The following is a 27,346-nucleotide window of genomic DNA, read 5'->3' on the forward strand; positions in this document are numbered from 1 at the left end:
AGGTGGAATTTTCAATTCCCACAAAGATCTTTTTCCTCTCATCCAGGTGGAATTTTCAATTCCCACAAAGATCTTTTCCCTCTCATCCAGGTGGAATTTTCAATTCCCACAAAGATCTTTCCCCTCTCATCCAGGTGGAATTTTCATCCCCACAAAGGTCTTTTCCCTCTCACAGGTGGAATTTTCACTTCCCACAAAGGTCTTTCCCCTCTCACCCAGGTGGAATTTCCATCCCCAAAAAGAACTTTTCCCTCTCACCCAGGTGGAATTCCGTTCCTTCAGGCCCTGCTATCCTCCCCAGTTGGCCCCTGCACCACTAAAAATCTCCTCTCCCAACCAAACCCGAGCTCCAATAAACCCCCGGAAGCGTTTAACAGGGACTAAACAAACCCAGACCTCCAAAATCCCAGGGACTGGGAGGTCAGACGAGGCAGGGGCCCGCGCAACATTGCCTTTAACATCCCAAACACTTTGTCAGGAACACAGGGAATCACCAAACCCCCTCCGGAAACCACAAACCCAGGGGACGTGATCAGGAAAAAAAGGAGGCAAGTCCCAGTCTCAGCCCAAAAACTTGCTGCATCACTGGCTCAGAGTGGTGCATGAAAACTCATCACGGACCAGGCACCTCCTGAGGCGTTTTTTATGGGATGCAAACCCCAATTCCCAAAGGAAGCAGGGGGGGAACGGGAAAAGCTCCCGAGCTGCAATTCCCTCGGGGGAAGGTGGCACTCACCTGTTTCGTTAAGGTCTGGGTAAGAATGGGGACCAAATATTGCAGGGCCCCCTTGGCATAGAACTTGCTGGTGTGCTCTGGGGGCCGTCCTTGCTCTGCCGCCTGCAGAGAGGGAGAGCAGGTGAGAAGTTGATTTTTGATCTGCTTTTGATATCATTCTAATCTTTAGTGATTTAATATTTATACAGTAATTTAATCTTTAGATGAGAATTTCATTTTTATATAATTTCAGGGGTTTTTTTTTTTTCAGCGTTAAGAGGCTGAATGATCAACAGCAGGAGGCAAAAATTCTCTTTGTTTTTTTTTCCCCCACAAATTCCCCTTCCTTCCCAACAGAAATTCTGAGTTGTTTCAAGGGCACTTTGCACCCAGTTAAATATTCCAAAAAAAACCCGCTTTAAATACTTCCCCGAATCCATTTTTAATTCCTCATCCCTCCTCCCAGGGCACAATTCTCCTCATTTTTCACTCGGCTGTCAGGTGTAATTACCAAGTGACCCCGAGGTGAAGGAGGCCAAAGGTTTTGGAGCAAATAAACCTCACCCCACCGCTGCTGCCTGTCCTTTTATCCTTCCTTCTTTCATTTTTTTTTGGGAATTCAAGCATAAATATAGATTTAGCTGCTTTTAATTAAAAAAAAAATGGATGCGATTTTGCCCTTCAAAGTTTGGGCTGTTATTGATCTGCCCCGATGATTTCTGCCAACGTGCAGAATAAAAATCCCTCTCCACGGGATAATTACTTTCATTTCACCCCACAATCCCAGATTTCACTCATAAATCGTGGATTTTAGGGAATGTGAGCCCGTCTTTCGGGGACAAAAAAAAAAACCAACAAACCCCAAAACCCTCATGGTTGTGGCAGATCCCAAAATTCTGGACGTTATTTTATTAATCCCACGGATTCTTTCCAGGGAACTCCCGAAGGAGGAGCTAAAAACTCATCTCCCCGAATGAGCCGAAAACTCCCCAAAAAGAGGAGCCAGAAATCTTTTTTTTGGGAGTTTTTTATTTGATGCTGTGACCCCAAAACCAGCCCGGGAATTTTCCCTTCCCCTTGGGAACAGCGGGAGGAGCCTCCAGGGCGGTCAAACCCAGGATTCCAAAGGGATTTTCCAGAGAATTCCCAAAGGGATAATCCAGGGAATTCCAGCATTCTCAAAGGGATAATCCAGGGAATTCCCAAAGGAATTTTCCAGGGAATTCCAGAATTCCCAAAGGAGTTTTCCAGGATTCCATCATTCCCAAAGGGATTTTCTGGGGAATTCCAATATTCCCAAAGGGATTTTCCAGGGAATTCCCAGAGGGATTTTCCAGAGAATTCCAGCCTTGCCAAAAGGGATAATCCAGAGAATTCCCAAAGGGATTATTCAGGGAATTCCAGCATTCCCAAAGGGGTTATTCAGGGAATTCCCAAAGGGATTTCCCAGGAATTCCAGCATTCCCAAAGGGATAATCCAGAGAATTCCCAAAGGGATTATTCAGGGAATTCCAGCATTCCCAAAGGGATAATCCAGAGAATTCCTAAAGGGATTATTCAGGGAATTCCAGCATTCCCAAAGGGATAATCCAGGGAATTCCCAAAGGGATTTTCCAGAGAATTCCAGCATTCCCAAAGGGATAATCCAGAGAATTCCCAAAGGGATTTTCCAGGGAATTCCCAGAGGGATTTTCCAGAGAATTCCAGCATTCCCAAAGGGATTTTCCAGGGAATTCCCAAAGGGACTTTCCAGAGAATTCCAGCCTTGCCAAAGGGATAATCCAGAGAATTCCCAAAGGGATTTTCCAGAGAATTCCAGCATTCCCAAAGGGGTTATTCAGGGAATTCCCAAAGGGATTTCCCAGGAATTCCAGCATTCCCAAAGGGATAATCCAGAGAATTCCCAAAGGGATTTTCCCCGGGAATTCCAGCATTTCCAAAGGGATTTTCCAGAGAATTCCCAAAGGGATTATTCAGGGAATTCCAGCATTCCCAAAGGGGTTATTCAGGGATTTCCCAAAGGGATTTCCCAGGAATTCCAGCATTCCCAAAGGGATAATCCAGAAAATTCCCAAAGGGATTATTCAGGGAATTCCAGCATTCCCAAAGGGATTATTCAGGGAATTCCCAAAGGGATTTCCCAGGAATTCCAGCATTCCCAAAGGGATAATCCAGAGAATTCCCAAAGGGATTATTCAGGGAATTCCAGCATTCCCAAAGGGATAATCCAGAGAATTCCTAAAGGGATTATTCAGGGAATTCCAGCATTCCCAAAGGGATTATTCAGGGAATTCCAGCATTCCCAAAGGGGTTATTCAGGGATTTCCCAAAGGGATTTCCCAGGAATTCCAGCATTCCCAAAGGGATTATTCAGGGAATTCCCAAAGGGATTTTCCAGAGAATTCCCAAAAGGGATTATTCAGGGATTTCCCCGGGAATTCCAGCCTTCCCCGGGCTCACCTCGGAGGCCTCGATGGCCAGGTCCATCTCCTCGTCGCACACGTTGGACCAGAACTCGATGCCCTGCAGAGCCACCTCGTCTATGTCGCTTTTCATCGCCTCTATTGTGATCTGTGGGGGCAAAAACGGGGAAAAGTTTGGGATTTTAGGGGTTTATCCCTTCCTGAAAGTCAGCCCAATTTGTCAGGAGAAATAAATCTCAATAAAAACAGGGAGAGCAGTTAAAAATGTGAGAAATATAAATATAAACAAAGGGAAATCAGAGAAATAAATGTGACAAATATAAACCAAACAGAGGGGAAAATCACGTAAATATCAAAATAAATAGAGAAAAATCAGAGAAATAAATCTCAATAAAATCAGGGAGATCAGCTAAAAATGTGAGAAATATAAATATAAACAAAAGGAAATCTGAGAAATAAATGTGACAAATATAAATACAAACAGAGAGAAAAATCAGGTAAATATCAAAATAAATAGAAGAAGAATAAAATATAAATATCAATATAAACAGAGAAATAAATTCCAATAAAAACAGGGAGATCAGCTAAAAATATGAGAAATATAAATATAAACAAAGGGAAATCAGAGAAATCAGTGTGACAAAATATAAATACAAACAGAGGGAAAATCACGTAAATATCAAATAGAGAAAAATCAGAGAAATAAATCTCAATAAAATCAGGGAGATCAGCTAAAAAAATGAGAAATATAAATACAAACAAAGGGAAATCAGAGAAATAAATGTGACAAATATAAACCAAACAGAGGGAAAATCAGGTAAATGTCAAAATCAATAGAGAAAAATCAGAGAAATAAATTCCAATAAAAACAGGGAGATCAGCTAAAAATGTGAGAAATATAAATATAAACAAAGGGAAATCAGAGAAATCAGTGTGACAAATATAAATACAAACAGAGGGAAAATCACGTAAATATCAAATAGAGAAAAGTCAGAGAAATAAATCTCAATAAAATCAGGGAGATCAGCTAAAAATATGAGAAATATAAATATAAACAAAGGGAAATCAGAGAAATAAATGTGACAAATATAAACCAAACAGAGGGAAAAATCAGGTAAATATCAAAATAAATAGAAGAAGAATAAAATATAAATATCAATATAAACAGAGAAATAAAATTCCAATAAAAACAGGGAGATCAGTTAAAAATATGAGAAATATAAATATAAACAAAGGGAAATCAATCAGAGAAATAAATGTGAGAATGATAAACACAACAATACAATTGAAAATAAAATTGTAAATACAATTAAATACAATTGTAAAGACAATTATGAATAAAAACAGGGAGACCAGCTTAAAAAAATGAGAAATAGAAACCCAAATAAAAGGGAAATCAGAGAAATAAATGTGAGAATGATAAACACAACAACACATTTATAAACAGAATTGTAAATAAAATTATAAATAGAATTGTAAAGACAATTGTGAATAAAAACAGGGAGACCAGCTTAAAAAATGAGAAATAGAAACCCAAATAAAAGGGAAATCAGAGAAATAAACGCGAGAATCAGAAATACAATTAAATAAAAATTATAAACCCAATTCGAAATCCAACTAAATCCAATTAAAAATACAATTAGCTCCCATAATAAATGTAATCCTAAAAGATAAAACACTCACAGCAAAGAGGGGCAGGCCCCATGTAGGTCTCCATATATTGATAATAAAGGGACATTATCTTCACCAGGTTCTGTAAGGCAGCCACTCGTACCTGGGGCACACAAAAAAAATCCTCGTTTTCACACCACTTCCTTATTTTTTCATCTTTTTTATTCAGAGGCAGAGAGTTCCCAAAAAAGGGAATTTTGAGTTTTACTCACCCTCGTGTCTGGACACTGTGTGGCTTCACAGACTACTTGCATAATAAAGTGCCTTTCAGACTGGGGAAAAAAAAAAAAGAAAGAAAAGAATATGAAAAGGGGGTTTAAAAAAGGAATTTAAGTTTTTAAAGTCTTGTCAGGGAGGGTGAAATGAGGGCTGGAGCAGCACAGGCACAGGGCACCACTCCCTGGGTTATTTTAAATCATTTTTACCCCAAAATGGGAATGTTTTTACCTCGAATTTGGAATATTTTTACCTCCAAATGGGAATTGTTTCTTCCCCAAAATAGGAATATTTTTTCCCTCAAAATGGGAATCAAAAGGGGGAAAGGGGAGTGAAAAAAAGAGGGAAGAGGGGGAAAATGGGGGGGGGGGAAGAAGGAGAAAGGAGGGGAAAGGGGAAGGGAAAAAGGGAGGGAGAGGGGAGAAAAAGGGGGAGAGGGAAAGAAGGAAGGGAGAGAGAAGAAGGGGAAAAGAGGAAAAAAGAGGTGGAAAAAAGAGGGGAAAAAATCAGAGGGGGCAAAAGAAGGTAGGGGAAAAAAAGGGGGAGGGGGGAAGGGAGAAAAAAAAGGAGAAAAAAAGGAGGAAGAAAAGGAGGAAGAAAAGGAGGAAGAAAAGGAGGAAGAAAAGGAGGAAGAAAAGGAGGAAGAAAAGGAGGAAGAAAAGGAGGAAGAAAAGGAGGAAGAAAAGGAGGAAGAAAAGGAGGAAGAAAAGGAGGAAGAAAAGGAGGAAGAAAAGGAGGAAGAAAAGGAGGAAGAAAAGGAGGAAGAAAAGGAGGAAGAAAAGGAGGAAGAAAAGGAGGAAGAAAAGGAGGAAAAGAGGAGGAAAAGAGGAGGAAAAGAGGAGGAAAAGAGGAGGAAAAGAGGAGGAAAAGAGGAGGAAAAGAGGAGGAAAAGAGGAGGAAAAGAGGAGGAAAAGAGGAGGAAAAGAGGAGGAAAAGAGGAGGAAAAGAGGAGGAAAAGAGGAGGAAAAGAGGAGGAAAAGAGGAGGAAAAGAGGAGGAAAAGAGGAGGAAAAGAGGAGGAAAAGAGGAGGAAAAGAGGAGGAAAAGAGGAGGAAAAGAGGAGGAAAAGAGGAGGAAAAGAGGAGGAAAAGAGGAGGAAAAGAGGAGGAAAAGAGGAGGAAAAGAGGAGGAAAAGAGGAGGAAAAGAGGAGGAAAAAAAGGAGGAAAAAAAGGAGGAAAAAAAGGAGGAAAAAAGGAGGAAAAAAGGAGGAAAAAAGGAGGAAAAAAGGAGGAAAAAAGGAGGAAAAAGGAGAGAAAAAGGAGAGAAAAAGGAGGAAACCAGCTCCCCTCCGCTGAAGATTCCCAGCACTTTGGGGGCCAAAAAAGCTGAATCCAAGTCTCAGTTTCCACAGGATTTATCCATCAAACCTCAGCGTGGTGCATGAACCCTCATCACCGACCGTGGATTCAGCAAGGCCATCCCAGAATTTCGGGGGATTTCATTTTATTTTTATCCCCCCTTTTTTTTTTTCCCTCTCACCTCTTTGTCAAAGTTTGCTTTGGTGAATTCCAAAGAGTTCAGGAGTGCGTTGGTGGCTGCGAGCTTCACATTGTTGCTGGGCTCCTCCTTTCTCATTCCCTGGATTATGGCAGTCAGGATTTCATTGGATTTGTCCTGGAGCTGCTCTGGATCCTAGGGAAAAAAAAAAAAATATTAAAAAAAAAAAAAAAATAATTGGATTGAGTTATTATTTAAATATATTCTCTTAAAAAGTGAAATATTGCCCCAAAGAGCGAAATATTTTACTCAAAGAGTGAAATATTCCCTCGCAGAGTGAAATGTTTTATTCAAAAAGTGAAATGTTCCCTCACAGAACGAAATATTTTACTCAGAGAGTGAAATATTCCCTCAAAGAATGGAATATTTTACTCAGAAAGGGAAATAATCCCTCAAAAAGCAGAATGATCCCATAAAAAGGGGAATGCTCCCTCAAAGAGTGGAAGATTTTAGTCAAAAAGTGAAATATTCCCTCAAAAAGTGGAAAACTCCCTCAAAGAGCAAAATATTTTACTCAAAAAGAGAAATATTTTACTCAAAACCAGAAATGTTCCCTCAAAAAGTGCAATTTTCCTATAAAAAACGGAATCTTCCCATTAAAAAAATCAAAATATTCCCTCAAAAACTAAAACATTCCTGTATCCAAAATTCCTGAACCAATCCTACAAGGGCTCCTCTGGCCAGAGGAAATTCAGGTTTTTCCAGAGCAGGAAAGGAACCCAGGGCTTTAAAATAGAAATAAATAGAAACAAATAGAAATAAATAAAGATAAATATAAGTAAATATAAATAAATATAAATAAATCCCTGGTTTCTCCCTGCAGGGACACGGAGCCTCCGAATTCCCTTCAGGAATGACGACCTGGATCTGTGGTGGGAAAGGAGGTCAGAGCTTCCAGGAACCATCCCGCGCCAGCAGGATGGAAAATCGGGCAGGAAACACCTCCAGGGTCAGAAAAATCTCCGGGAAATCAGGGAATTCCCTCCAGGAGCATTAAAGTCTCCTGGAAATCAGGGAATCCTTCGAGTTGGAAAAGCCCAAGATCATAAAAAATCTCCTGGAAATCAGAAAATCCCCTCCAGGGTCATAAATGTCTCCAGGAAATCAGGGATCCCCTCCAGGAGCAATAAAGTCTCCTGGAAATCAGGAATTCCTTAAGGTTGGAAAAAGCCCAAGATCATAAAGATCTCCTGGAAATCCTAAGAAAACCCTCCAAGATCATATAAAAGTCTCCTGGAAATCAGGAATTCCGTAAGATTTGGAATAAAAGTCTCCTGGAAATCAGGGAAACCCCTCCAGGGTCATAAAAGTCTCCTGGAAATCAGGGAAACCCCTCCAGGAAATCAGGGAATCCTTAGGGCTGCAAAAGTCCCCCAAGATAATAAAAGTGTCCTGGAAATCAGGAATTCCTTAAGATTTGGAAAGCCCTCCAGGATCAGAAAAAGCCTCATGGAAATCAGGGAATCCTCAAGGTCAAGGAAAGCCCTTGAAGATCACAAAAGTTTCCTGGGAATCGGGAATTCCTTAAGGTTGGAAAAGCCCGAGATCATAAAAGTCTCCTGGAAATCCTCAAGGTCAGGAAATCCCTCCGGGATCGTAAAAGTTCCTTGAGAAACCTTAAGGTCAGGAAAGCCTTCCAGGGTCATAAAAGTCTCCCGGAAATCGAGGAATTCCCTCCAGGATCATAAAAGGCTCCTGGAAATCAGGGAATTCTCAAGGTCAGGAAAGTTCTCCAGGGTCATAAAAGTCTCCTGGAAATCAGGAATTCCGTAAGATTTGGAATAAAAGTCTCCTGGAAATCAGGGAATTCTCAAGGCTGGGAAAGGCCTCCAAGACCACAAAGTGGGAGAATTGTGGAATGTCCTGAGTGGGATCATCCAGCCCTGCAGGACATCCCAAAAATCCCACCCTGTCCCTGGGAGTGTTGTCCAAACGCTCCTGGAGCTCTGGCAGGTTTGGGATCACGACCATTCCATGGGGAGCTGCTCCAGTGCCTGACCACCCTCTGGGAAAAACCCAAATCCGACCCAAAATCCAACCCCAAAACCCCAAAAAAATACAATTTAGAAGCCCCAATCCAAAGTCCAAACAAAAAAGTCCAACCCAAAGGACTCAACTCAAAACCCAACTCAACAAACCCAAAACAAATCCAAGCCTAAAACCAACCCAACAAATCAAACAAATCCAACCCAAAACCCGCAGCCGAGAAAATTCAACCCCAAAAGCTGAGCTCAAAATCCAACCAACAAACCCAAAATCAAACCAAAAGCCCAAAGAAAAGGACTCAATCCTAAATCCAACCAAAGTCAAAAAGTCCAACCCAAAACCCAACCCAAAAAAACCCAACAAACCCAAAATCCAACCACAGCCCAACCCAAAATAATCCAGCGCTAAAAACTCAACCCTAAGCCCAACCCAACCAATCCAAAAACCCCAACCCAAAAAATCCAAGCCAAAACCCAACCCAACCAACCCCAGATCAAACCAAAAGCCCAAAGCAAAGAACTCAACCCTAAACCCAGTCCAAAAAACCCAACAAACCCAACCCAACCAAACCAAAATCAAACCAAAAGTCCAACTGAAAGAAACCAATCCAAAACCCAACAAATCCAGTCCAAAGACCCAACAAACCCAACCCAACCAAACCAAAATCAAACCAAAAGTCCAACTGAAAGAAACCAATCCAAAACCCAACAAACCCAGTCCAAAAAACCCAAGAAATCCAACCCAACTAACTCAAAATCAAACCAAAAGTCCAACCCAAAACCCAACCCAAAATCAAACGAAAAATCCAACCCCAAAACAATCCAAAGCTAAGAACTCAACCCTAAAGTCAATCCTACAAATCCAAAACCAATCCAACCCTCAACCAAACCCAACAACCCCAACCCAAAGAGTCCGACCCAAAGAACCCAATCCAAAACCCAACAAATCTAAAAACCCCAACCCAAAGAACCCAACCCAAAACCCAACAAATCTAAAAACTCCAACCCAAAGAGTCCAACCCAAAGAGTTCAACCCAAAACCCAACAAATCTAAAAACTCCAACCCAAAGAACCCAACCCAAATCCCAACAAATCTAAAAACTCCAACCCAAAGAGTCCAACCCAAAGAGTTCAACCCAAAACCCAACAAATCTAAAAACCCCAACCCAAAGAATCCGATCCAAATCCCAACAAATCTAAAAACCCCAACCCAAAGAGTCCGACCCAAAGAATCCAACCCAAATCCCAACAAATCTAAAAACCCCAACCCAAAGAGTCCAATCCAAAGAGTTCGACCCAAAACCCAACAAATCTAAAAACTCCAACCCAAAGAACCCAACCCAAATCCCAACAAATCTAAAAACCCCAACCCAAAGAATCCAACCCAAATCCCAACAAATCTAAAAACTCCAACCCAAAGAGTCCAACCCAAAACCCAACAAATCTAAAAACTCCAACCCAAGGAATCCAATCCAAATCCCAACAAATCTAAAAACCCCAACATAAAGAATCCAACCCAAAGAATCCAACCCAAAGAATCCAACCCAAAGAATCCAACCCAAAGAATCCAACCCAAATCCTAACAAACCCAACCCAACCCTTCCTGGCACGGCCTCCAACGGGCGCCAGGAGACCCAACTCCGCAGAACCCTTCCCAAACAACCCCTCCGAAAGCCCCGGGGCGACTCACGATGTCCTGGCAGATGTAACCGATGGCCTCGAGCGTGGACTCCTTCATGTGCTCGGTGCTGTGCTGGTTGGTGACGTTGGCCACCAGCTGCGGGATCAGCTCGGGCCATTGGTTCATGGGGATCTCGGCGCAGGCGATGCCGGCCACGCACTGCGACGCCGAGCTCGGCCGGTACGTCTCCGTGCCCAGAGTCTGCAGCACCTGAAATTACAACGGGGGAATGGAGGTTAATTAGGGTTTTTAATTAAAATTAATTTTTTTTTAATTTAAAAAAAAATAATTAGAATTTTAAATCCTAAAATTTTATTTTTTTTGGGGATATCAGGATTTGAATGTTTAAATTGAGAAAATATTATGGGTGGATATAGTTTGGCTTTTTAATTCATTTTTTTTTTTGTAAAAGCATTTTAAATTCTAAAATCTTTTTTTTTTTTGAGTATTGGATTTTAAATGTTTAAATTCAGTTTTTGTATTAATATTGGATTTAAAAAGTTTAAATTCAATTTTTTTTTAATATTAGATTTTGAGTGTTTAAATTTAAACGACATTATGGGTTGATATAGTTGAGTTTTCTAATTAAAAATATTATTTTTGTTAAAAAATTTAGAATTTTAAAATGCAATTTTTTTCTTTTGGGATATTGGATTTTGAATGTTTAAATTCAAAACATATTACGGGTTAACATAGTTCAGTTTTTTATTTAAAATAAAATTTGTTTTGGTAAAGGGATTTTCATTTTTTTTTTTGGAGTATTGAATTTTGAATGTTTAAAAAGTATGGCTCGATAGAGTTTATTTTTAAAATGAAAATATTTTTTTTTGTAAACGTATTTGAAATTCTGCTCTTTTTTAATTGAGTATTTAAATCCAAAAATTACTATGGGTTGAGATAGTTTAGATTTTTAATCAATTTTTTTTGGTAAAGCTATTTCAAATTCTATTTTTTTTTCTGAATATCGAATCTTGAATGCTTAAATTCAAAAAATATGCGTCGACATAGTTTAGTTTTTCAATTAAAATTAAATTTTTTTTTGTAAGGATATTTTAAACTCTAATTTTTTTTTTTTAATACTGAATTTTGAATATCTAAATTTAAAAAATATGGGCTTTGAGTCTAGAATTGTTTTAAAAAAAAGAAAAGGAACTTATCACATTAACTTCACATTTAATTTTAGATATTAAAGCCATATTAAAGCGATTTAACATTAAGATATTAAAGATATATTCTAGATGTAGATAATCACAAAATTTTAATTATTAACGTATGGGTTTTTTAACTACAGAGGATGCTAAATGCGACTTTGGAAAATACATTGATACATTTAATGCATTTACACTTATACATTTACATTATGTATATTATATATTATATTATACTATATTATATATTAGAGTCATATTTATACATTTACATAATACCTGTTACATATTTTTAAATATATGCATAGAATAGCTACATTTACACTGTATATTATATTATATTATATTATATTATATATATTATATATATTATATTATATTACACTATATCATATTGTACATTTCATTTATATTTATACATTCATATAACACCTATTACATATTCCTTATATATATGTAACCAGTATGTACACTTATATATCATATAAATTACATTTATATTTAGACATTTATACCATATCTATTATATATTATTTATATATGTGTCCAACTTTTTTGTAAAAAAAATACAGAGTGAAACGCTTTTCTTCGCTCACTTCCACCTGAACACCAAGAATATTTCCTATAAAAAATAAGGGAGAGGTTTGCTTTTTTTCCCCCCGGCATTTTTGGTTATTACACACCAACAAAACTTTCAAAACCCAAGAGCCGAGGATTCATTCTTTCAGCGCTTCCAGTTCCACACGTTCATTTCCCAAATGTTGAATTTCTGACATTGAAAACAGCAACAAATTGTTCAATCTCATCGCACAAGGACAACTCCTGAGCCCGGAAAAATCCCACGGAAATAAAAGAGATCAAAGGTGCTCCAACATCTCCCACCCAAATTTATCTCACTGATGATCCCAGGAACGGCCAAGGTTTGGAGCGCCTTGGGATAAGGAAAAGATGGAATTTAAGGTTCTCCCAACCCAAATAATTCTGGGGATTAATGGCCAGAGATTCCATTAACACACACACACGCACACAAAATAAATAAATATAAAAGCTCATGGCTGAGCTGAATCAATCACTGAGCTCTGCACAAATCCCAGCAGCGGGTTTTTTTTTGCTCCCATCAGCCAAAAAAAATAAAAACAAAACCAAAAAAACTCCTGAGCCACCACTTCTGTCCCTGCAGGCTCTGAACTCCAACGGGCACAGGGCAAAAAGGAACCTTGGGAAAGAAAAAACCCGAATTTTTGTTTCATTTTCTACCTGGAACTTCCATTTTTTTTCCTGTTTTCTACTGTTAAGACTTCCTCATGTGAATGTTGTTCAGACTCAGAGGGTTTCGAAGGTGTTGGTGGGGATTGGCGAGCACTTGGGGAAGTTCTTCCTCAGAAAAGGAAGAAAAATGTTTCTTAAAAAAGCATTTCCTGCAGAAAAATCAAAGCTCAGGAGAAGCCACAGAATCCTGGAATGGTTTGGGACCTTAAATCCCACCCAGTGCCATGGAAAGGAGGATTTTCCACTCCCCCAAATCCCGTCCAGCCTGGCCTTGGACATTTCCAGGGATGCAGGAGCAGCCACAGCTTCTCGGGGAAATCTCCGCAGCGTTTTTAGAGCCTCAGTGTAAAAACTTCTTCCTTTTATCTCATTTCAATCGATTTAAAACCGTCCTCCCCTGGCCTACGGCAACGTTCCATAAAATCACAGAACATCCTGAGCTGGAAGAGCCCCACAGGGAACATCCAGCTCTGCAGGACACCCCGAAATCCCACCCTGTGCATCCCTGTGCAAACATCCCTGGAGCTTTGGAAGGTTTGGGATCACACCCATTCCCTGGGGAGCTGTGCCAGCACTCAACCAACCTCTGAGGGAAGATCTTTCTCCAAATCCCATCCCAAAACTCATCCAGATGAAACCAACTCCCAGAACCGAGCACCTGCTGCTGCTCCAGCAGCCACGGGATGGTTTTTAAGGTGGAAAACCACGGAGAGCGTGCCTCAGCGACCCCTCCAGACCCAGAATTAAGGGGAAAAAAGAGGAAAAAAACCTCCAAGACTTACAAAGTTCTCTCACCCACCCCTCCAGACCCAGAATTAAGGGGAAAAAAGAGGAAAAAAAACCTCCAAGACTTACAAAGTTCTTGACTCACCCCTCCCAACATGGAATTAAAGGGAAAAAGAGGAAAAAAAAAACCTCAAGACTTACAAAGTTCTCTCACCCATCCCAGAATTAAGAGGAAAAAACGAGGAAAAGTCTCCAAGACTTACAGAGTTCTCTCACCCATCCTTCCAGACCCAGAATTAAGGGGAAAAAAACCCCCGAGACTTACAAAGTTCTCTCACCCACCCCTCCAGACCCAGAATTAAGAGGAAAAAGACCTCAAGACTTACAAAGTTCTCTCACCCACCCCTCCCATCATGGAATTAAGGGGAAAAAAACCCCCAAAACTTACAAACTTCTCTCACTCACCCCAGAATTAAGAGGAAAAAAACCTCAAGACTTACAAACTTCTCACACCCACCCCTCCAGACCCAGAATTAAGAGGAAAAAGACCTCAAGACTTACAAACTTCTCTCACACACCCCAGAATTAAGAGGAAAAAAACCTCAAGACTTACAAACTTCTCTCACCCACCCCTCCCAACATGGACTTAACAGGAAAAAAAAAAAAAAAAAGAGGAAAAAAAACCCAGAAAACTTACGAAGTTCTTGACCTCCCTGCGGGCGTTGGCGTCGATGGCCAGCCATCTCTGCTGGTACTGAGCCTTGATGTCGGGGTCCTTGGAGGTCAGCGAGTTCTTGATCTGCAGCCCGGCGGCCACGCGAGCGACCTGGCTGTTGCCGGGGTTGGCCAGCACTTTGGACAGCTCCACCAGGAAGGTTGGCTGAGGAGACAGCGGGGTCAAAAAGCCCCTCCAGGTACCCCGCAGAGCTCGGCCAGGCCCCCCCCGAAAGCCGCCCCCGGGCCCGGATCTGCGCCCAGATTACGGGTTAAGCTCCTCACGGGAAGAGCCGGAAGCTCCGGTGGCTCTGCCGGGTTGGGATTTTATTTTAGAGCTCAGTTTACCTTCCCCGCTCCAGCCTGGGCCTGAGAATTCCTTTAAATAAATGGATTTATGGGGCAAAATAAAGTGGATTTGGCGGGTGGGAAGGAGGAATTCCCTGGTCGTTGTTCGGGTGATTCCGTTGGGAAGATGTGGGATCTCGGATTTGGGACCTCCCAGATTTTCTGCTGATCAAAATGGTGATTTAACCCCCCAAAATGATGGTTTAACCTCTCAAATGATGATTAACCCCCCAAAATGATGGTTTAACCCCCCAAAATGATAATTAACCCCCCAAAATGATGGTTTAACCCCTCAAAATGATGATTTAAGCCCTCAAAATGATGGTTTAACCCCTCAAAATGATGATTTAACCCCCCAAAATGATGGTTTAACCCCCCAAAATGATGGTTTAACCCCTCAAAATGATGATTGAACCCCCCAAAATGATGATTTAACCCCTCAAAATGACGATTTAACCCCTCAAAATCACCAGAGCCCAGTTACCTTCCCTGCTCCTGCCTGGCCCTGAGAATTCCTTTAAATAAATGGATTTATGGGGCAAGAAAAAGTGGATTTGCTGCGTGGGAAGGAGGAATTCCCTGGTCGTTGTTTGGGTGATTTTGTTGGTAAAATGTGGAATCTCTGATTTGGGACATCTCAAACTTTCTGCTGATCAAAATGGTGATTAAACCCTCAAAATGATGATTTAACCCCCCAAAATAATGATTTAATCCTTCAAAAATAATGATTTAACCCCCAAAGTTATGATTTTAGTCCTCAGACTGATGATTTAACCCCTCAAAATGATAATTAACCCCCCAAAATGATAATTAACCCCCCAAAATGATGATTAACGCCCCAAAAAACCACCTCAGTGCACATATAAAACCCCCTGGCATTGCTGCCACTTCCTTTGCTAAAACCTTTCATTTTTAAACCTTTCCAAAGTTTTGAATTTCTTCACATTTCAGAGGCTCCCCCTGAAGTCAAGGCTCAGCTGAGTTTTGGGGTTTTTCTTTCCTGAATATTTTCCCTCAAAAGCTTTTCGCTTTTGAGCCTTCCTAGGAAATCGTGGGAGCAGCTGCTTCCCTTCCCAAACCTTTTTACACCAACTAAAATCGTGATTTTCCTAAAAATCTCCAACTTTTTTAACATTAAACCCATTTCTAGAAGCTCTTAAGAAATCTAAAAATAGATCTTTAAAAAATAAAAAACCCCTTAATCCTAAATTACAAAGGTTTTGAGGCACTAAATATCCGTTTTTAAAACCCACTCACCATTCAAAAGTTGAACAAACAACTTCAATGCCCCGAGCCCAGCTCTTGAGATAAAAATTCATTTTAATTCTTCCATCCTCAACTCTTCAACGTTTAAACTTCAGAATTTGGCGTTAAAAAATATGAGAAAACTTCAAGGGATGGGTGTAAAGCCTTAGAAATATTCTGAATTTAGGGGAATAGAATAAACTCCACAATCAGACCTCACTAAAACCACTTCCAACTCAATTTTACACTCTTGATTTTATTCTGAGCGAGGAACCAGCCCAGAATTAGGTCACGGGACCAACCCAGAAGTTTGGGACAAGGGAACTCCTGAAATTCACAAGTGGAGAAGCATCCTCGGGTTTTTCTCCACCCATGAATCAGCAGGAAAAAAAAAATTGTCTTTTCATGAGATTTCGGGGCTAAAAAAAAATGAGCAGCATCAGATGGAACTGCCAGGGTTGGGAGAGGGAAAAGAAGGTTTGCCTGACCTGGCTCCCACCAGGGAAAAATCAGGGAAAAGGGGAAAAATTGGGTAAAAAGGGGGAAAATTAAGTAAAAAGGGGATAAATGAGGGGTGGAGAGGAGGAGGAAGGAGGATGAGGAAGAGCAGGAGGCTTCATCAGGGAACTGGGTGATGCTCCCAAAGCCCCTGGGAAAGGTTTATCCCTCCCAGTGACCACAGCCTGTGGTGGGGATGAATTCCTCATCCTCACCCTCCTGTGCTTCATCTTCATCCTCATCCTCCTGCTTCATCCTGTGCTCCATCCTCACCCTCCCATGCTTCATCCTCCTGCTTCATCCTCATCATCCTGTGCTTCATCTTCATCCTCATCCTCCTGCTTCGTCCTCCTCCTCCTGCCTCATCTTCATCCTCATCCTCCTGCTTCATCCTGTGCTCCATCCTCACCCTCCTGTGCTTCATCCTCCTCCTCCTGCTTCATCCTCATCCTCCTGCTTCATCCTCCTGCTTTTTCCTCATCCTCCTGCCTCATCTTCATCCTCATCCTCCTGCTTCATCCTGTGCTCCATCCTCACCCTCCTGTGCTTCATCCTCCTGCTTCGTCCTCCTCCTCCTGCTTCATCCTCATCCTCCTGCTTCAGCCTCCCGCTTCATCCTCATCCTCTGCTTCATCTTCATCCTCTGCTTCATCCTCCTGCTTTTTCCTCATCCTCCTGCCTCATCTTCATCCTCATCCTCCTGCTTCATCCTGTGCTCCATCCTCACCCTCCTGTGCTTCATCCTCCTGCTTCGTCCTCCTCCTCCTGCTTCATCCTCATCCTCCTGCTTCAGCCTCCCGCTTCATCCTCATCCTCTGCTTCATCTTCATCCTCTGCTTCATCCTCCTGCTTCGTCCTCCTCCTCCTGCCTCATCTTCATCCTCATCCTCCTGCTTCAGCCTCATCCTCCTGCTTCATCCTGTGTTCCATCCTCAACCCCCCGTGCTTCATCCTCCTGCTTCATCCTCACCCTCCTGTGCTTCATCTTCATCTTCATCCTCCTGCTTCGTCCTCCTCCTCCTGCCTCATCTTCATCCTCATCCTCCTGCTTCATCCTGTGCTCCATCCCCACCCTCCTGTGCTTCATCCTCCTCCTCCTGCTTCATCCTCATCCTCTGCTTCATCCTCCTGCTTTTTCCTCATCCTCCTGCCTCATCTTCATCCTCATCCTCCTGCTTCATCCTGTGCTCCACTCACCCTCCTGCTTCATCCTCATCATCCTGTGCTTCATCTTCATCCTCATCCTCCTGCTTCATCTTCATCCTGCTGCTTCATCCTCATCCTGCTGCTTCATCCTCACCCTCCTGCTTTGTCCTCCTGCTTCATCCTCATCCTCATCCTCCTGCTTCATCCCCCCCCGGACCATTCCACGTCCCCAGTCCCCCACAAATCCCTGGTCCCAGCCCAAGCTCTGCTCTCACCCACTCCTGCCTCTCACAAATCAAAGTAAAACCAAAACGCCTGGAGGAACCCCGCAAGGCTGGGAGGAAAAATAAAACGAAACCTTGGGAAATCCCCCTCTCCTCCCAACACCTGGAGATCAGGACCACGAGCAGCTCCTGCTCGTCACCCCAAATTCCCTCACGCCTGGAGATCCAGGCTCAGCCAGGGGGTTCCTGAGGCTCCAGCAGCGCCACCCCAGAGGATTCTCCCCCAAAATTCCGGTTGAGCACAGAAGCTGAGTGCGAGGGGGGCTCACACTCCTGTCAACAGCAGCAGGAACGCAGAAAAACCTCCGTGGGTTCCTCAGGTCACAGCAGGCCAGGGCAGGGAACTGCTGCTGAGGTGACAGGTGACACTTTTGGGGGTGATAACGGGGGCTGTGACAAGGACAGCGCCCAGACACCGGGACCCCCCATCCCTGCCAGGACCTGCCACAGCTGCAGCCCCACGCCTTGACTAAGCAAAATCCCTCCTCAAGCACCAGCAGAGCCTTAAATACCCGGGAGTTTGGGCTTCTTTTTCTCCCCCTTTTCTTTTCCCGTTTTTTTTTTTTTCCCCATTTCTTTTCCTCCTCAAATTTAAGGTCACACCGGGGGGGGGGGTGCAACTCCCCCCTGCCCAGCCGAGCCTCCCTCCCCCACCAGACACCCCTGAGCTTCTCCCCAGCGCCCCAAAGCTCCGACCCCGCCCGGGTGGGGATCTCGAGGGGTCCTGAGGGCACAAGGACCGGGCAGGAGAACGGGGCAGGGATCCCGGGAACAGCAGGGCTGGGACTGGCTCCCGTAGGACCGGGGATAGAACCGGACACAAGGAGCGGGCAGCGGCACCGGGCGGGGGTGCGGCGAGCGCTAGGAGCCAACGGGGGTCCCGGGGACGGCCGGAGGAGCCCCGAGGGCGGCCGGGCTTTAGGACGGAGCAGGGCTCCCGGGGGCGGCCGGAGGAGCCCCGCGGGGTCCCCGAGGGCGGCCGGGCTTTAGGACGGAGCAGGGCTCCCGGGGGCGGCCGGAGGAGCCCCGCGGGGTCCCCGAGGGCGGCCGGGCTTTAGGACGGAGCAGGGCTCCCGGGGGCGGCCGGAGGAGCCCCGCGGGGTCCCCGAGGGCGGCCGGGCTTTAGGACGGAGCAGGGCTCCCGGGAGCGGCCGGAGGAGCCCCGCGGGGTCCCCGAGGGCGGCCGGGCTTTAGGACGGAGCAGAGCTCCCGGGAGCGGCCGGAGGAGCCCCGCGGGGTCCCCGAGGGCGGCCGGGCTTTAGGACGGAGCAGAGCTCCCGGGAGCGGCCGGAGGAGCCCCGCGGGGTCCCCGAGGGCGGCCGGGCTTTAGGACCGGGCGGCGCCCGGGGCCGCGATGGCCGCGGTGGCCGCACATGGCCCGCGGCCGCTCCCGCACCGGCCCCGCCCCCCGGCCCGGCGCCGCGCGCTGATTGGCCGCCGGGCCCGCAGGGCGCGCTGTGATTGGCTCGCGCGGCCGCCGGGCGCGGGCAGGGGCGGCAGCGGCCATGGCGGCCGGGCCGGGCCGGGCCGAGCCGGGCGGGGCGGGGGGGGCCGCGGAGCGCTCGGGGCAGCGCCGGCCCCGCGACCCCCGAGACCGTTCCGAGCGCTCACCAGGTTCTCGATGGCCGCCTGCTCCAGGAACTTCTGCGCCGCCTCGAGCTCCGAGCAGTCTGCGGAGGGGGGGAAACCGGCGTCAGGCGCGGCCCAACCGCCAGGGCCCCTCAGGCTCCGGAGCGCGCTGCTCGCCGTGCCCGGGAGCCTCCCCGCCGCTCCGCTTCCCGCCCGCCCCGCGGCCTTCCCCGCCGCCCACGCCCTCCCCGGGGCTGCGGGAGCCGCCTGGGCCGCCCCGCGGGTTGCGCGGCCCCCGCCCCGCCCGGCCCCGCCGGGCCTGCCCGCCCCGCCGCCCTCAGCCCTCAGCCCCGCGCCCTTACCCGGCGAGACCGTCTTCTCTAGGATGGTGATGAGCTCCATGGCGGCGGCGTGGCGGCTCCGGCGCCGGCGGGAGGAGGAGGAGGAGGAGGAGGAGGGGAAGGGGAGGGGGGGGGGGAAGCGGGGCGGGCCGGAGGAGGGGAGGGAGGGAGGGAGGGGAAGGGCGGAAAGCCGGGGCCTGCCCCGCGGAGGCGGCGGGCGGAGGCCGGACAGCGGAGCGGCGGGAGCGGCGGGGAGTTGGCTTCTCCCGGTGCGGTGGCGAAAGATTAGTTATTTATTTAAAAAAAAAAAAAAAAAAACGGAAAAAAAAAAAAAAAACGGAAAGAAGACAAAAAAAAAAAAAAAGGGAGGGAAGAAGAAAAAAATAAAAAAAAAAAAAAGAAGGGGCCGCGCGAGCGGGGAGGCGGCGGCGCGCGCGCGCACCGGGCGGCGGAGGGATACACCAGGAGGCCCCGCGCGCGCGCCCCGCGCCCGCCGCGCTGATTGGCCGCCGGGGCCCCCCCGGGCCGGCGCGCGCGCTCTCCCATTGGCCCGGCCGGCGGCGCGAGGCCATTGGCGCGGGGGGGGGGGGCGCCAAGGGGGGGGAGCGGGGGAGGAAGGAGAAGGGGGCGGGGCCTCCCCGGCGCGCGCGGGGATTGGGCGGGGCCGGGCGGGACCATTGCTGGGGGGGGGGCGGAAAGGGGCGCGACCACGTGAGGCCGCGGGTGGGGGAGGCACCGGGAGCACCGGGATTACCGGGACCGAGAGCGGCGTCACCGGCACTGCCGGTGCTTCCCGGCCCTGCCCGCTGCGGCTCCGCCCGCGGGAAGAGGCGGCAGCGGCTCCGGGTAGCGGCACCGGAACCGGCTTGGGAGGAGCCACGTGCTCGGCGCGCAGCGGGAAGCGGAGCCGGCGCGGGTTTCCCGGGGCCGTGTCCCGGTGCGTCCGCTGTGTCCCGGGATGTCCCGAGGGTGTGTCCCGGGGTGTCCCGGTGTGTCCTGCCCGGCCCTGCAGGGTCGCTCCGGGTCGCACACCCCGCAAGAACCGGCGCCGTGTCCCGCGGGCCGGTGACCGGGTGGGACCCCGGCAGAGGGAGACAACCCCGCCCTGCCCCGGCTCCGGTGTCCCCGAGTGTCCCCGCACCGGCCCCGGGGTCCCTCCGCCTCCCGGGGTGTCCCCAGCCCGCCGTGACACCGGGCACGGCCGAGGGCGGCGGGAATGGGAAGGGAAAGAACAAACGGGATCGCTGGAGAAGGGCAGGACAAAGCCTGTGACCAATTAACGGGCCCTAACGAGGAGTGGTAATTAGTGACACATCCCGTAAACACGGAGCGGCAATTACCGGGACGCGGCCCCGGGAAGGGGCGGGAGAGGCGAGCACAGCGCCGGGCTCGGCCCTTCCAGCATCGCCCGTTCCCGGGAAAGGGAAACGCTCCGGGAACGGCATCCCATGGACTGCGGGGAGAAATGTGGCCGGGAGAGGGTCAGACAGGGTTTGGGGAAGGAATTCCTGCTTGGAAGAGGAGCACTGGGACAGCTCCCCAGGGAATGGGTGTGATCCCAAACCTTCCAAAGCTCCAGGGATGTTTGCACAGGGATGCACAGGGTGGGATTTCGGGGTGTCCTGCAGGGCTGGATGTTCCCTGTGGGGCTCTTCCAGCTCAGGATGTTCTGTGATTTTATGGAATGTTGCCGTAGGCCAGGGGAGGACGGTTTTAAATCGATTTAAATGAGATAAAAGGAAGAAGTTTTTACACTGAAGCTCTAAAAACGCTGCGGAGATTTCCCCGAGAAGCTGTGGCTGCTCCTGCATCCCTGGAAATGTCCAGGGCTGGGTTTGATGGGGTTTGGAGCACCCTGGGATCATGGGAGATGGGAATGGGATGGGATTTAAGATCCCTTCCCACCCAAACCATTCCAGGATTCCATGATCCAGGGAAAACCCTGGAATGAGAAACCAGCTGGCCGCAGCATTCCCATTCCAGCTGCAAACATCTGCCTTCCTCCACGGGCTGGGAGGAGATCCCGGGCTCCAGGAGGAGGAGGAGGAGCAGCTCCCGCAGTTTCCTCCCGTAGGGCCAAATCCAGGAGAATTCCCTGCCCGATCCGGCTGGAAAATCCACCCCGACAGGTCGGTGGTGCCTGCAGGGCTTCCCCATCCCAAACCCGCAGAGATTCCGCCCAGACTCCAGCTGTTCCCCGAGGGAATTCTGCGGAGCCGAGCCCCGTGCTGGCCCCGAGGAGGGAATTTATTCATTGCTGGGGAAATGGGTCCGCCCGGGGCTCCGGGGGACGGCTGTCATTCCCTGAAAATTCCGGGTTACAGGGGATATCTGTAATTCCCTGAAAAACCCGGGTTACTGGGAATGTCCATCATTCCTCAAAACAATCCAGGTGACAGGGAATATCCATCCTTCCCTGAAAAAAAAAAACAACGGGTAACAGGCAGTAAAAAAAGGGGACATTTCCAGGGGTGTGGCAGCCACAATTCCCTCATTAATCACCACAATTCCCTCGTTAATCACCACAATTCCCTCGTTAATCACCATTCCCTCGTTAACCTCCACAATTCCCTCATAAATTGCCCCCTGAGCCCCATCTCAGCCCTTCCCTCACCCCAAAAATCTCCTCTCTCTCTGTCTTCCCCGTTTCCCTGGCATCCCTTTGCCTCCAGCCACAAAACCAAGGATTTCCTATGGAAAGGACAAATCCCAAAGTCGCTGCAGTTGGGAATTGAGCTCCTCCCGGCCCGTTTGCTGCCGGCGTTGTTGTTTCTGGGCCTCTCCGGGCTCTGTGTGGATGCCCCGAGCCCCATCCCCGCTCCCCGCCGGGGTTTTTGTGATTTTGTCCGTGTGCAGGGAGCAGAAGGGAAAGCGGCTGAGTCGGGGGAAAGGGCTGCTGCTGACAGAGGGAAACGCCTCCGTTCCCAAGCCGGGCTGTGGATTCCTAAAACTGCCCCTGGATTCCAAACCCGGCCTCTGAATTCCCAAACCTGCCCCTGGATTCCAAACCCGGCCTCTGAATTCCCAAACCTGCCCCTGGATTCCCAACCCGGCCTCTGAATTCCCAAACCTGCCCCTGGATTCCCAACCCGGCCTCTGAATTCCCAAACCTGCCCCTGGATTCCCAACCCGGCCTCTGAATTCCCAGCCCGGGCTCTGAGTTCCCAAAGCTGCCTCTGAATTCCCAGCCCGGGCTCTGAATTCCCAAACTGGGCTCTGAATTCCCAAATGGGACTCTGAATTCCCAAACCTTCCCCTGGATTCCCAAACTGGGCTCTGAATTCCAAACCGGGCTCTGAATTCCCGAACAGGGCTCTGAATTCCCAACCCGGGCTGTGAATTCCCAAACCTGCCCCTGGATTCCCAAACTGGGCTCTGAATTCCCAAATGGGACTCTGAATTCCCAAACCTGCCCCTGGACTCCCAAACTGGGCTCTGAATTCCCAACCCTGCCCCTGGATTCCAAACCGGGCTCTGAATTCCCAAACCTGCCCCTGGATTCCAAACCGGGCTCTGAATTCCCAAACGGGGCTCTGAATTCCCAAACTTGCCCCTGAATTCCCAAATCAGGCTGTGAATTCCCAACCCAGGCTCTGAATTCCCAAAGCTGCCCCTGAATTCCCAAAGCTGCCCCTGAATTCCCAAACTTGCCCCTGAATTCCCAACCCGGGCTGTGAATTCCCAAACTTGCCCCTGAATTCCCAACCCTGCCCCGTCCCCAGCCCCAACCCCGGGGAGAATCCCCGTTTCTGGGGTGTTTCCCCAGCCTGGAAGCGATCCCGCGGCGTTATTCCGTTATCTTTGCGCTGTTTAATACCAGTTTCTTTTTGGATTCACAATCGAAGATTTTCTTTCCTCGCTCCGTTAAACCCTGTCCCGGGCGGCTCTGGAGCGGCTCACGGTGGTTTTTATTCGGATTTCACGGCTTTGAGCCCAAACTCTGCCCCGGTGGGGTCCTGGAAGGGACACCTCGGCCTCGGCTGGCCCCTCACAGCTTTGGGTCCTTGCAGGGTCAAATGAACCCAGCTTTGGGTCCTTTAGCCTCCAAATAAACCCAGCTTTGGGTCCTTTCAGACTTTATATTAAACCCAGCTTTGGGTCCTTTTAGCCTCCAAATAAACCAAATTTCGGGTCTTTTCAGGCTCCAGATAAACCCAGATTTGGGTCCTTTCAGACTTTATATTAAACCCAGCTTTGGGTCCTTTATGGCTCTAAATTAAACCCAATTTTGAGTCCTTTTGGCCTCCAAATAAACTCAATTTTGGGTCCTTTATGGCTCCAGATAAACCCAGATTTGGGTCCTTAAATTAAACCAAATTTTGGGTCCTTTCAGACTTTATATTAAACCCAGCTTTGGGTCCTTTTAGCCTCCAAATAAACCAAATTTTGGGTCCTTTATGGCTCCAGATAAACCCAGCTTGGGGTCCTGAAATTAAACCAAATTTTGGGTCCTTTCAGGCTCTAAATTAACCCCAATTTTGGGTCCTTTCAGCCTTCAAACAAACACAAGGTGAGGACGTGAATTTCACATTGACATTTTTATTAACGCCAACTGTTTTAAGTCTTTTTTTTTGTCTGTTTGTTTATTTTGTACTTTTTTTTGTTGGTTTTTGGGGGGATTTTTTTGTGTTTTTTTTTTTTTTAATCCTTTTTTTTTTTTTTAAACAATAGCACAAAAATTCGAGGTGGGGGGGCTGGGGAGGGAAGAAATCCGACGAGAGTTAAACCTGATGAACCTTCCCCCCCACCCCCCCTCCAAAATAAATTTAACAGTTAAAGCCACGCCAAATACCAATTCCTGTTAAAGAAAAGAAAGGAAAAAAGGGGAGGAAAACCCCCCCAAAAAATTAAATCTAGCTGGAATTCCAACCTTTGTGTATTTAGAGGGTGGCTGGTTAGTAGGACCACGCTGCTTTGGGAGGGGATGATGGCACAGCTTCATCATCATCATCATCATCATCATCATCACTGATTTAAGGCTTCTGAAATCCAAGTTTTTTCCCTGCACGGGGCCACGAAGGAAAATGGGAAAGAAAAATCAAAACCTTTGCACCAACCTTTGTCTTTTTAATGTGGCTGTGAGAGGAGTTTTTGTTTGTTTTTCTTTTTCCTTTTACAATCCCGAGCTCTCCACGCAGGACATCAGCCAGAGGGGTGGGGGGAACCCAGGAGAAACAGAACAGGGATTTTTTGGGGGGTTGTTTTGGGATTTTTCGGGGGTTTTTTGGGTTGTTTTTTTTTTTTTGCTGAGAGGTAACACAAAAGGGAAAAGGGGAACCCTACAATCCCTTAGGGTGGGGAGGGGGTTCAGGGACATCTCCCCAAAGACTTTTCTGTCAAACCTGGTGAAACTGTCCCCAAAACCTTTCTGGGAAACTCAGCCCATCAGTGAGCTGATCCACACGAGGATCCCTGCCTCACTGACCTCAAAAACCCCAATTTTCCTCTTTTTTGGGGGCTGAGGAGGGTGTAAAAAGCAGAACATCTGTCAGTCAGAGTGGCAGGAAAGGGGGTTGGGGAAGGGGGTGTTAAATATTTTAACCACTGACAAGGCTTGAGGAAGTTTCACAGTTTTGTTATGCTCTATTTTATTACTATCATATTTACAGATTTTTCTCTCTTTTTTTTTGTGGTTTTTTTTTGTGTTTTTTTTTCTTTTTTTCTCTCTCTCTCTTTCTCTCTTTCTTTCTGCAGAATCGCTGATCAATTGTTGTTGTTTTGTTTTGTTTTCCTGAACAGATTTTTTGTGTTTTTTTGTTTGTTTTTTTTTTTTTTCCCAAATTCTTGGAGTGTGTGTGTGAGCAGGAACCGGTTAAAACTCTACATTCACGGTCCAATCCCCATGGGCTGGAGGAGGAGGAGGAAGAGGAAGGAAACAAACCAAATTTAAAAAAACAAAGAAAAAAAAAATAGAAAAGGGGGGAAAAGGGGAAAAAAAAAGAAAAAAGGGGAAGAAAAAGGGAATAAAAAAGGAATATAAAAGGGAAAAAATAAAAAAAAAGGAAAAAAGAAAGAAAGAAAAAATAAGGGAAAAAATAAAAGAGGGGAGAAAAGGGGAGAAAAGAAAAAAAGGAAAAAATACGGGAAAAATAAAAAAGGAAAAAAGGAAAATAGAAGGAAAAAAGGGGGAAAGAAGAAAAAAGGAAAAAAGAAAAAAAGAAGGAAAAAAGGGGGAAAGAAGAAAAAAGGAAAAAAGGAGAAAAAAGGTAAAAAGAAAAAAAGGAAAAAAGGAAAAAAAAGAAGAAAAAGAAAAAGGGGGAAAGGAGGGGGGAAAAAAAAGAAAACAAAGAAAAAATGAAAAAAAAAAGGAAAAGAAGAAAAAAAAAAACCAAAAGGGGGAAAGAAGGGGGGAAAAAAAAGAAAACAAAGAAAAAAATGAAAAAAAAAAGGAAAAGAAGAAAAAAAAAAACCAAAAGGGGGAAAGAAGGGGGGAAAAAAAAGAAAACAAAGAAAAAAATGAAAAAAAAAGGAAAAGAAGAAAAAAAAAAACCAAAAGGGGGAAAGAAGGGGGGAAAAAAAAGAAAACAAAGAAAAAAATGAAAAAAAAAGGAAAAGAAGAAAAAAAAAAACCAAAAGGGGGAAAGAAGGGGGGAAAAAAAAGAAAACAAAGAAAAAAATGAAAAAAAAAAAAAGGAAAAAAGAAAGGAAAAAAGGAAAAAAAGGAGGGGAAAATAAGAAAAACAAGGAGGGGAAAATAAGAAAAAAAAAGAAAAAAAAGAAAAAAAGAAAAAAAAGGGGGAAAAAAGAAAGAAAAAGGGGAAAAAAAAAAAAGAAAAAGGAAAAAAAAAAAGAAAAAAGGGGAAAAAAAAAAAAGAGATAAGAAAACCCGAAGGGGAGTGGGTGTGTGGGAAGAGAACCCAAGTGAAAGTCTCCGTGTCCCGGCGCGCGGCTCGGCCGTGGCCGGCGCGGCGCTCACACGGGCCCGGGCGCGGCGCGGCGCTGCTGCAGGTAGTGCTGGATGCTGTCCGAGTCGCGCCGCAGCCACGCCGCGTTCAGCAGGATGTTCTCGCAGCACTGCTGCACCGTGCGCTCCGCCGACGGCGCCGGGTGGCTCTCGAAGAACGCCTGAGCGGAGGGAAGGCGACAAGGACAGAGCTTGGGGACAAGGACGCGGGCCCGGGGGAATTGGGATGGGAATGGCTCCGAGGGTTGGGAGAGGTGTCAAAGTCGTGGGGTGGGGGGAGAGGAAGAATCACACGGTGGTGATGCCGAAGGTGATGGTACTAAAGGTGGTGGCCCAAAAAAAAAGGTGACAGTCCTAAAGGTGACAGCCCCAAAGGTGAGAAGTCTCAAAAAATGACAGTCCCAACCAAAGGTGGCAAGTCTCAAAGGTGAGAAGTCTCAAAGGTGAGAAGTCCCAAAGGTGAGAAGTCCCAAAGGTGAGAAGTCCCAAAGGTGGGAAGTCCCAAAGGTGGCAAGTCCCAAAGGTGGCAAGTCCCAAAGGTGAGAAGTCCCAAAGGTGGGAAGTCCCAAAGGTGAGAAGTCCCAAAGGTGGGAAGTCCCAAAGGTGGCAAGTCCCAAAGGTAACGGCCCCAAAGGTGGAAAGCCTCAAAGGTGACAGTCCCAAAGGTGATAAACCCCAAAGGTGACAGTCCCAAGGGTGGCAAGTCCCAAAGGTGACAGGCCCAGTTTGGATGGACAGTGACCTCCACGCCCCAGTTTGGATGGACAGTGACCCCCAGGCCCCAGTTTGGATGGACAGTGACCCCCAGGCCCCAGTTTGGATGGACAGTGACCCCCAGGCCCCAGTCTGGATGGACAGTGACCCCCAGGCCCCAGTCTGGATGGACAGTGACCCCCAGGCCCCAGTTTGGATGGACAGTGACCCCCAGGCCCCAGTTTGGATGGACAGTGACCCCCAGGCCCCAGT

At 46.8% G+C, this 27,346-nt stretch overlaps 2 protein-coding genes across 2 annotated transcripts in view; both read right to left on the bottom strand.

The window, feature by feature from the left end:
• Positions 1 to 688: 688 nt before the first annotated feature.
• On the bottom strand, positions 689 to 19,789 carry LOC136305274 (importin subunit beta-1-like; the record flags this gene model as incomplete). The annotated part of the gene is given in 10 exon segments (XM_066208554.1): positions 689 to 838; positions 3,176 to 3,286; positions 4,822 to 4,830; positions 4,832 to 4,912; positions 5,022 to 5,081; positions 6,505 to 6,657; positions 10,198 to 10,398; positions 14,029 to 14,211; positions 19,178 to 19,236; positions 19,498 to 19,789. Coding segments are annotated over 10 exon segments (1,047 nt in total), but the record flags the coding sequence as incomplete, so codon positions are not given.
• A 5,403-nt stretch (positions 19,790 to 25,192) lies between these two features.
• NPEPPS (aminopeptidase puromycin sensitive) overlaps positions 25,193 to 27,346 on the bottom strand; it is a 41,525-nt gene continuing 39,371 nt past the window's right edge. Inside the window, exon 23 of the mRNA XM_066208558.1 lies at positions 25,193 to 26,541. Within this exon, the coding sequence (XP_066064655.1) occupies positions 26,389 to 26,541 (153 nt within the window). The 3' untranslated portion in view covers positions 25,193 to 26,388. The remainder of the gene's footprint in view (positions 26,542 to 27,346) is intronic.

Source organism: Chamaea fasciata, unplaced genomic scaffold, assembly GCF_029207755.1.
Source record: "Chamaea fasciata isolate MVZ Bird 193981 ecotype frontalis unplaced genomic scaffold, bChaFas1.0.hap1 SCAF_344, whole genome shotgun sequence".
NCBI lineage: Eukaryota > Metazoa > Chordata > Aves > Passeriformes > Sylviidae > Chamaea > Chamaea fasciata.